The sequence below is a fragment of the Elaeis guineensis genome, chromosome 1, assembly GCF_000442705.2.
Source record: "Elaeis guineensis isolate ETL-2024a chromosome 1, EG11, whole genome shotgun sequence".
Classification (NCBI taxonomy): Eukaryota; Viridiplantae; Streptophyta; class Magnoliopsida; order Arecales; family Arecaceae; genus Elaeis; species Elaeis guineensis.
In genome coordinates, this window is record NC_025993.2 from 14,724,853 (window position 1) to 14,736,500 (window position 11,648).

Sequence of the window (11,648 nt, forward strand, 5' to 3'; positions counted from 1 at the left end):
ATGCAATAGAGACATGATAGTTTTTCATGAGTGCTCCATTTTGACAGTATCCCATAAGTAGAAAAATCGCTAATAGTCCATATTAATACATCCTTCATTACAAAATTTTACTTCTTCGATGCATCAAAAGTATATATGCCATCGGACCATGAGAATTTTAGCTCATCAATAAGAGGCCTTAGATATACATCAATACTTCTACCAAGATATCGTGGTACAGGAATGACTAATGTAAAAAAGATATTATGTTCTTAATTTCATGCACATCCCAAGTGGCGGATTGTATAGAGTAATAAAAACTGGCCAACATGAATAAGGGGTCACTGTATGACTGAACGGTATAAATCCATCAGTAGATAGATTTAGTTGGACATTACATGATTTTTGAAAAAATAAAGGATGGCAAGCATCAAATTTTTTTCATGCCTCACTATCCGATGGATGGCTCATTATATCGGAGTACTTGCAAATCTCTTCTTTGTGCTATCTCATCTGTTTGATAGTACTCTTGGACAAGTAGAGCCTTCGAAGTCTAGGAGTGAGGAAAAGGTATCGAAGAACCTTGTATGGTATGTCCTTCTAATTTCTATCATCTTATCTTGGTTTAAATTGATTTTACCATATATGTCACATGAGCTCTTCAGTTGGTCCTCCTTATAAAAAAATATGCAATCATTACGGCATGCATCTATCTTCTCGTATCTTATACCTAATCCTTTCACTATTTTCTTTGAAGTATAGAAGCTCCCAACAAGCTTTTTATCCTTCGATAGCATTTTATGATTGCTACCATCCTATCATAATAATTTACCGTCATATTAAACTCAGCCTTCAAGTTCAATAACTCTGACACAGCTGATATTATAGTGTATGTTTTACATTTCGACCATAGTGGTTCATTAGCATTTCTCAGCATACGATATAAATCATCACTGTCAGCTTCTGGATCGTCCTCCACATCTCAGTTAAATTCAGGACCAGTCATGTCCATAATCATATCTATCATTCTATATGTGTCTCTGTCCTGCTCACTTCTAACCCTTGCAACTATTTTTTACATCTCTCCATGCAGGTACCAATACTTATATTTGGGTATAAATCCACTCTTATATAAATAGACCGTCATTATATCCTTATCAAGTATTTTTCTATTGCCATGTCTCTTATAAAGGCAATGAGCCCATCCTTTATGTAAGAGTGCTGCATTCCCAAAAGTATGATTATAGAAGTACTCTACACCCTCTATATTCAATAAAAAATACTTCATTGACTACTCGACAGTCCATCTAATTACGGTCCATGGTACACTACCTAAGGATTCTGTATATACAAATGCAAGATAATTGTTAAATGATTATTTTATTATTTCGAATGGCTTATATAATAAATACATCCTACCATCAACTAATAGGTATAAAAGGTCTTATCAATTACTAATTAATTAAGAAAAAAATATATAATTAATTTCTCTTAAGCCCACATATCTTTCAATTATCAATAAATTAAACTTAATTAATGCAACTTAATTACCAATAGTGGTGTGTGGTGACAGCTCCATCATCGTCACCATCACCGTCGCTACTACTCACTCTTATCGATGGAGAAGAGGGAACAACGAGGGAAGACAGTGAGGATGTAGGGATTTCGATAGTGCTCGAGGATGGGGGTACCGACAGCAAGGGGACGACGACATGGGGCAGTTGATGCATGGACGGAGGTTTCGATGGTGCGGGGATGGTGGCCTACCGATGAGGTTTCCGACGATGCATCGACGACGAAGCAGGGATGGGGGATCCGACAGTGCAAGGATGGGGGATCCGATTGTGCGGGGATGGCGACATGGGGATGGGGGATCTGATGGGGGTTTCGATGGCATGCTAGGTGAACGAGCACGATGGGGGAAGAAGGGGGGAGGCGGAGAAACTGATCGATCGAAAAGAAAGGAAAAATTTTAGGGCTCCGATAATTATTAGCGATGACAAGTTATTCTGTCGCTAACAAGCATAACACCGTCGCCTCTATATTTTTTATGAAAAAATAAATAATTAAAATTTAAATACCGTTCGAGTTATAACGACGGCTAACATTGTTGCTAGTAACAATACATTCCGTCGTTAATAGTTCTTTACCCTTTAACGACGGTTTTCTTGTCCGTCGTAATAAGTCATCGTTAATTACATTTATTGGTGATGGTTAATAAGCTGTCACTAATAATGAATATTCTTGTAGTGTTAATTCTCCATACCATAAACTGAGATACATAGCCCCTATTTATAATAGTGAGATCCACTTTTATATAGTTTGGGTTGGATTACTCTTTTATCTTCTATAAGAATGTCTACAATTAAACAAGTTGGATTGGACTCCTTTTCCTATAGCTTAACTAGTAATAGATCTCTAAACAATAAGATGAATATAAAATATCATGAAAAATATTAAAATTTTATAGGAGATAGGTCATGACTTCTACATCAATTTTTTCTTCTATTGCTTCACTAACTCTTCATGGATTGGAAGACAATCTTCAATCAAAATCTTTCTTAAAAAGAAAATTTTCAGTTTGACTAATCCGCTTTGAAGTCCGAATGATGGAATTTAGCCCGATTTAGCCATTTTAAGGGGTAAACTAAAGTTATAGATCTTAAAAGCTATCCAATTTTTGAAAAATAAAAATCATCTCAATCAGACATCGAATGATCAAGTTATAGCCTCCTGAGTCTCCTGAAGGTTGGCACATAATTTGGCTTCCTAATATGGTGGATCTTGCTCCTGGATTCTATCCAGCTCTACTTATAGTAATCAATATGATTCAAATTGAGTCCTCATAGTGGTAAAAGTGATCTACATTGAGTCTAATGATCCTTTTGGATACTCGTAATGGTCCAAGTAGTCTACTTCAAATTTGATGATCAGCTTAAATCAGAGCTCTCCTTGTTTAGGGGATTTAGTTCCTGCTAAATCAGAATTGAAGATGGAAAATACTTGGTTCCCCACCTCACATATGAATAATTTGGCTTTGCTTAGAGATGGGTTCTAACCTTGGTCTTCCTTTCTAGATGATAGATCTTGATCTCTAGACATAAGAGCCAACTTGGCTACAAGAGTTACTAGTGCCTGTGTTGAAGGCGCCTCCAAGTGAGATATGACGTGGGTGAATTGGGCAATCTTCTCCTCTAGTTGTGTGAGTTATTCTTTCATCTTATCATCCATCAAGAAAAATTAGTAGTCATACTCACCTTTTGTCCATTGGTATACTTCAAGCATAAATAGCCTTTCTTCTAACTACTTGTATTGCTCGTGCTTCCAAACCTTCCATAGATATAGAGGACCGAAGCTCTGATACCAACTTAATCTGATCGAAGAGAAAATTTTTTTTTCTTAATTCACTTAACTTAGATCTCTTAAAAGAAAAAAGATGATGGAAGAATTACAAAAGTATGGCTTAAATCTCTTCTTTCTTTCATTAATTAATTCTCCATGGTATAAACTTAGGTACATAGCCCCTATTTATAATAATGAGATCCATCCTTATATAGTTTGGGTTAGACTACTCTTTGTTAGAAGGATGTTCACCATTGAACAAATTGGGTTGGACTCCTCTTTCTAGCTTAAATAGGAATATATCTTTAAACAATATGATGAATATAAAAAATCATGAAAAAAATTAAAATTTCATAGGAGATAGATCTCAACTTTTATATTAACTTTATCTTCCATAATTTTACTTAAGTCTTCACATATTAGAAGATAACCTTCGATCAAAGTCTTTCCTGAAAAGAAACTTTTTATTTTGATCAATCTATTTCGAGACCCAAACGATGGAATTTTGGCCCGATTTAGTACCTTTAGGAGCTAACGCAAAGTTGTAAATCACAAAGATATCTAATTTGAAAGAAAAGATCATCTCAATTAAACATTGTATAATCAAGTTATAGCTTACTGAAGGTTGGTATATGATTCAACTTCTTGACGTGGTGGGTCTTACTCCTGGATTTTATCTATCTTTACTCGTAGTTGCCAATGTCATCCACATCGAGTCCTCGTATGGTGAAAGTGGTCCGCATCAAGTTTGATGATCCATCTAAATTAGTAAAAATTGCTCATTTCTTTTTATTTGGGTCTTCCTCTTTGTGACACAAAAGTTCCAAAAATCAATATAAAATTGGCTACAAGGAAGGAAAGGTTACTATCTTGAGGAGGTAGAGTTACGTTATTAATTCAATTTTAATTGCATTATCTTCCTATTATATGTCAGTGTTTAAATTCTAAAATAGATGGTAAAGAGAATTGATCAGATGTGTCGAGTTTTTCTATGGAAGGTAAAAGAGACTATCAGTGAATTTTATTACCTTGTTAATTGGGATAGTATGTGTAGGTTTAAAGAGCAGGGAAGCTTGGGCATAAAAAATATTGATGATTTGATGAATTTTGCTCTCCTTGCAAAGTGGGCTTGAAAATTCATAATAGAATCAGATAACTTCAGGTGGAAATAAATAAAAAGTGCATACTATGTAAAAAAAGACTTAGTATAAAAATCAGTGGATGCATTTCGGAATTGTTTATTTTTCAAGCTAGACAATATTTAATTTTGGGAGGATTCTTAGGTAAGCCCTACACCTCTATCCCATCTCTTTGATGACCTCAAGTCCAGAGATTTGAAGTTGAATTGTAAAGCTAGTTTTTAATGGCCATTGAGATATATCACTTGGAAAATCAAATTTAGGGGCCATTTGATTAGATGGTAAGCTGCATGGTTAGAAACTCTCCAGGCCACCCTTTCCCACATGAGGCCTACAAGGATTGTTGATGTGTCGACTCGGAAGCTTACTCAGAATTAATGATGCTTTTTCAGTTGACTCCTGCTACAAGTTTATCAATAATAATGGTCTAATCTGTCATTACTATAAAGTTATTTGAAAGACTGCCATTCCAAAAAAAAAAAAAAGGTATTCCTCTGGCTTGCTTTGAGAAATAAACTTCATACTGGAGTAGTTTTGGCTAGAAAAGATCGGTAAGGAAGCTCAGGTTGACTCCCCATGGATAGGGTAGAATTTATCTCCCACTTACTCATTAAATGCCCTTTTCCTCGTGTCAAAGTTTGATAGTGCTTTCAACTATTCTATCACAGTCAAACACAACATGTGACCTCCTGTTTTTGGACGGTGAAAACAGCAAACTGCATAAACTCTGCCAACAATGATCGGCCTTCTCTTTCATTAGCACAGACAAGAAAAAAAATAGACTAGCTCCATGATTCTCTTGTTCCTGCTTTTGATTGATAAGTATATCCACCTTTGAGGTGACTTACCTAGTCCCTATAAACTCCAAAAGAGAAAATTGGAGGCATCCCCACACACTGTCCAATTTTAGTTTCATTCATGCAGCCACTCTAGGTGCGGTTAATATTATCTCTTTATCAACAGCAATCGCCATGTGCTCATCCCAGCACAACAATGAAGCATTAAGCGATTGACAGTCAGGTAACATGCATGAAATAGTATCCCAGTATGTGATGCCTCATGAGCATGCCTATGAGGTAGTCATCACCTTTCCACACTCCAGATATGCTGCTTTTGGTGCCACAGATCATTCAGAATAAGAATACTTTTCTCTGGATAGGTGAAAAAGATTATGCTTACCAAAAAAAAAAAAAGAAAAAGAAAAAGATTATGAGAAAAAGAATGAAGTGATAAACAAGAATAGATTGAGACCACATACTTATCTCACCTACAATCCTCTTCTCTACTGTAGGCTTTTCCCAATTCCTCTATATATTTGTTTAAGCCCACAAGAATGGCTCCATGCCAATTTGCCCAACATGGCAGGGAAGAAGCCTTACATTGCAGTTGTTCTTATTCAATTCTTATTTACTGGCATGGCTATTCTCTCTAAGGTAGCATTCGATGGAGGCATGAACACATTTGTCTTTGTTTTCTATCGACAAGCAATAGCAGCTGTTTTTCTAACTCCAATGGCTATCTTCTTTGAGAGGTTACATAGATCTCCATATTTAAATTTTTCATTCCAAATGATATATCCCTGAAGTTTTAAATTCTGATCTCTTTTGCTTAGGAGAACTGCTCCACCCCTTCCCTTCAAATTGTTGATCAAGATCTTCATGCTATCATTGTTTGGGTATTACTATCATAAGCTACTAATTACTTCTTGTTGATATGTTATTCCTTTATCAGAATGTTTTCTTTCATAGAGATTTTGAAATTATTTTGATTTTAGGTTGACAATCAACTTAAACATGTCTAACATCGGTATCAAGTACACCTCGGCGACGGTAGCATCTGCAATTGCAAATACAATACCTGTAATCACATTCTTTCTAGCAGTCTTGCTCCGGTATGAATGATGGAATTCTAAATTTATATTTTGTCATATATAGCAGCATAATATATTTTCATTTTTTTCAAAATCTACCAGTATTGCCATGATCATCTGATGAATCAGAATGGAATCTCTCCCAAGCACAAGCATTCTAACAAGCGATCTCATTTCTTGATGGCTAGGAAACTTTCCTTTTTATTCTCTCAGAGTAATGAAACTTTTACATCAAAATGAAATATGATTATAAACTGAGAGATGGACACTACATAAGCATGGGAGTGAAACTGCCTGGCTATACCTCTAGCAATCCTCTATTAAGCATAGTTATTTTTCCCACCAATCCGGACAAACCTCCTCAACTTAAATCTAGAGTTAAATGGTTGCTTGGAAGAAAACCGTCTACAATTTTTCTCTCACAAAACTTCAGAAATTGAAGAACAAAGGAAAAAAGGAACAATAGGCAGCATGCATACCCATAGAGTCCTATTATTTAGGCTGCAAGCCATTAGCCTTGTACGACAATTTCTTTGAAGGTGAATAATGACATTGGCATATATAAAAAAGACATGGGCTACTGCAATCATTTAGAGCCTGCTAGAATAATTCAGCAGTACTAGACTAAATTTTCTGTTGGATTCATAGATTGGGCAGCCGATTTGATTGTGACCTGTATCAATTCAACATCCATCCAGCTCGAGTTCCGTGAGAGAGAGAAGAAAATGACCTCCATAGAATTTTTGTCTTCTTATAGACCAATAAAATTATAGGTTAGGATTCAGCTGGAAATTGGATGGACGTTAGAAGACCGGGCTAGGCAGGCCAACAAGCATGATTCTTGCTAGATATCCAAATAGACCCTTAAAATTTTCATGCACCGTGGACTTAGTATTCAGCTGATTTGCTTGTTAGACATCATTATGGTGTTGTTCTGTATGCCGGTGCAGCTGCTATGATTGCATCAATGGTGCCAGAGATAGAGTTCCAGATTGTCTGGAGGGGGCTTTTAATAGTAGTTATTTATTTTCGATTTAGGCGCATAGGTTTTGAAGGTGATTCTCTAATTATGGTCATCTGAATTTTCAATTAAAAACTCTAGAAATCACTCCATGCATAACGTGTGCTCCTCTTCTCATCCTTTGCTGATAGACATTCTAATTATTCGCTCCCAGCTAGACTTCTTCTCCATTTCTCATACATATAGAGTAGCTAATCAGTTTGCAGATTTCTTATCAAAACTCCATGTTGACTAGGGTGTTTTCTCATCTTCTCTTCTTTCATTTTCTGTTCGGTCTCTTATAGTGACCGATATGCAGGGCCGGCCTTGGGGCAGGTCGAACTGGGCGACCGCCCCAAGCCCCAGGCCCTGCATTGATATTCCAATTGGGTGCAAGGATAGCTTTCTACAATATTATAACAAGAAAAATAATTATATAGATTAATGATGGGTTTTACATACTGCTTAACGAACATATCTATAATAAATTATTGCATGTAGATTAATTTTTTAATGATAATTAATGTTTAAAGTATGTTAATTTTTAATAGAGAAGGCTTCATTTTTTTCATTTGGCCCCAGGTCTAAAACATGTTAGGATCGGCTCTGCCGATATGACCACCTTTTGCTTTCCTAGATAGTTTTCCTGCCTGTGTTTTTGTTTCTCAGTTGAGGCGTGAGCCCTCTATATACCAAAAAAATAAAAGATTGTAAAATAATTATTCAACCCAAATACTTAGGAATTAAAGGGCTTTGATAATTTGAAATTGGAGACATGTAAAATATTTAGCTTGTAGCACATAGACACAGACTTGCACATTTGCTATACATGGTTTGAGCAGTATGAATGACTGATCGATCCGCTTACTAGTATGGGTCGTTATGACATGTCAAGGTGTTTTTCTTGCGGTAGATTATAATATTATTGGTAAGATTTTTTTAGCCTTTTATCCTTTAAAAACAAAGGAAGTGCCTCTTCTCTCCTTTTCAAATTGGCATTGAGCGGTGAGAGGAGGATTATGTAATGCTTTAGTTTCCAACATCGCATGCAGCCATGCTACTCTAGAAGGCATATGGTTCCTAAAAAATAGTTAAAATAAAAAAAAAACCCTTCATAGATAATAGGACAACATTAAGTTTCATTACAAAAGGTTTTGGCTTAAAGATAAATACTCGCCCGAAATAGTAGAGATATTTTGTTTTCGAACATATTAATATATTTAGTATTGAGATTGTCGCTTGCATTCTCCTTTGCCATGGCCCTGGTATTTCACCTTATTTTTCTTGGACAATTTTCTTCTTTGGTTGTTCTTGGAGGAAACTCCATGGCTTTGGTTCTGATACGAATTTGATAACTTAGAAGTATGGTGGTATTCCTCACTTACAAGCTCTCTAACGAAGGAAGAGGAGATATAAGGTCAGAGACAATTTTGATTTTTCTTCAAAAAAGGGCTAAAATATATCATTATTTATAGGCTAAGAAACCCTAATTCTCATTCACTTATTTCTAGGCTAAGCCCTAATTGCACTTTATAAAATACAACCCTTCATCTACTAAGTAACCACTTTGTTTGATATAACTCCTCACCTATGAGGAGCATTAAAATAGCTTTTTATTTACTTAAAAACATGATTCCTTTCCTACCTTGACTCTTTACTTGGATCTTGATTATTGATTATGCCAAGTACGATGACAAGTAGTATGGCAATTGCAAACTAAGTTTACTGCACAACATTGATGTTTGGATTTTGATCCAAATTTCACCAGACCTCAAGTCAAAACTATTACCTGTATTCCTAGTTGGTTGATAGAATATTAAAACACATTTTATTTAGATTGGGCAAGCTCTGAATCCAAGCAAGAAGCTGCTTCCTAAAATCATTATTTATGTAAATAGGATCGAGATTGTTAAATTAAAGAGCCTCTCAGGGATCGCCAAGGTCATTGGAGTATCAATTTGCATTGCCGGCATAATGTTCGTAGCTTTTTACAAAGGTCCACAATTAAAATCTTTCAGCCATGAACACCCCATTATCCTTGTACCCAGTAACAATAATATTTCTGATACCAAGTCAAGAAATATATGGATGAAGGGAACCTTCCTCGTGGCCGGTGCAGCAATAGCATGGTCCTTATATATGGTATTACAGGTAAACAACTTTCTGTTTTCTCTGTCAAACTCTCGGTATATTCTTGCAATGATACTAATTGTTGTTGAAATGTTGAACAGGGATTTATAATTAGGGAGTACCCTTCAACACTTCTCTTCACAGCTTCTGCTACCCTATTCAGTACATTTCAGTCCTTTCTTGTAGCCATTGTCTTTGAAAGGAACATGTCTAGTTGGAAGCTGCACTGGGACGAGGGTCTTCTTGCAGTGGCTTATAATGTAAATCCTTTAAAAGTTGTAGTTCTTATTTTTTTTATGATGATTTGGATGAAGTATGAGTTACATGCTCCACACACTCACTGCATGCCATTGATACATGTCCTGCAAATGTTAAAGCTACCACTCCCTGGCTACTTTCACTCCAGAATTGTAGGTTAGAGCTTGGATGCTCAGGCATGATCAGCTTTGGCATTTAGATATGCCCTTAAAAGGACTGGGAAGGACTTGGAGATGCAAAACTGATTATATTAAAAATTTAAAGATTTTTTTGTAGACCAGTCCCTAGAATCTTCTAAATTTATACATATTAATTCATTTTTTTTCTATATTTCTATTTTATTTTCTGAAATCTTGTAACTTAATGCTTCTGTATACTACTTTATTTCTCTTAGCAATATTAATTTCACATTTTGGACATTTTATTCTTCTTTCTCAATGACAAACATCGATTATGCATGGTCCTTACCATTTGTAATTGCTTCATTTGAGTAATGGAAGAATTCATGGCAGGGTATTTTTGTCACTGGCATCGCAATGTACTTGCAAAGTTGGTGCATCAACAAGAAGGGCCCTGTTTTTGTAGCAATGTCCATCCCATTGTCTCTTGTTATCACCATTGCATGCACCTCAATTTTTTTAGGTGAAGAGATAAAACTTGGAAGGTGATTTCAGAATGCTTAGTTGAGTTCAAGGTTTTGAATTTTGTTTACTTCTATGAAGGTAAATCTTATGTTCCCTTCTAAAAAATATTGCAGTGTTATCGGCGGTGCTTTGATGGTTGGAGGCCTTTACAGTGTACTGTGGGGTAAGAGTAGGGAACAGAAGGTCAGCAAAGCAAATGCTGAGGTTGGATAAATAATGTTTTTTCTGTATTCATATGTATTAATTAAAAAATAGTCAACAAAAAATGACCAATTCTGGGTTACTTGTAGTGGAACACCAGTGTTTTAAGGAAGTTTACATGCCTAACAAATACCAAACCAAGCTTTATAATTCTCATGTGTAATGGTTTGACCCCATCTCCAAATCCATCTCTCACTGGGACTCCTGAGCAAGATACTAGCATCACAGAAAAAGCCTCTGCAATGCAATCTGTGTGGACTTTATTTAGTCCCATTATTATGAAAGCTTTCTTTTCTTCGGTTGGCCTTCCATGCTAACATCACTGCATAACATAGGTATCCATAGCAGTTGATCAATATCAATGCTCTATTACTGCTTACTTAACATAGATTTCATTTGGGTTGGTGGGTTAGATGAATAAATTAACTCAATATTGTATAAAAGGACTTCGAATCTAGAGTTGCTAAGTTTCAAGTCTTTATGCTGAAGGTTTTGAAAGGTGAAAGCCACCATCCTGAGTTTATCATTATAATCTGAAATAATCTTTGGAGGACTCTGTCCTTGCGCAATGTATCTAGTTATCTGCTGCTCTTTTTGTGTGATTGTGGAAAGGAAAAAAAAAAAAAAAGTTCAATGAACCAACAGTTTAAAGCAAGCTATCTTGACTCAAATTGTCCAGATCAATCCAATTCATATGTACTCTCAATGTAAGAAATAATGGTTGGGGCAGTAATTAATTCTTTAGAAAAAAATAACAGTTTGTTGAGTTGGAACTCTTAGAGGGACAGCTAAATATAGTTTCCCACTAGGAAAAAAAATGATTCCTACAATTTTTGAGAATACAATCAGCGAAACACTCATGACCACAATCAAAAAAAAAAAAAAGAAAAGAGAGCAATGGTCGGAAATGTGTCACGAATAATCTCTTTCACTGCAGTTCTTCTGTACTCGGTGATAGAAAACTTTAAAAAAAGAATAGTGGGCTTCAGTGGGTTAGGCAAAACTTGACAAAATTAAAGTGCGTTTGAGTGGGTTTGGATTTGGATGCTGGGGGTTGGATGTTTCCGGTTCTTTTCTTATACAAT

At 35.7% G+C, this 11,648-nt stretch overlaps 1 protein-coding gene across 1 annotated transcript; it reads left to right on the plus strand.

Moving 5' to 3' along the window:
* The first annotated feature begins 5,818 nt into the window (after positions 1-5,818).
* LOC105038087 (WAT1-related protein At5g64700-like) lies at positions 5,819-10,636 on the plus strand. Its single transcript, XM_073250761.1, has 7 exons — positions 5,819-5,991; positions 6,076-6,135; positions 6,235-6,351; positions 9,229-9,481; positions 9,562-9,720; positions 10,231-10,382; positions 10,476-10,636. Exons 1-7 carry the CDS (start codon positions 5,819-5,821, stop codon positions 10,573-10,575), a joined length of 1,014 nt encoding a protein of 337 aa, XP_073106862.1. The 3' UTR covers positions 10,576-10,636.
* The last annotated feature ends 1,012 nt before the right edge of the window (positions 10,637-11,648 follow it).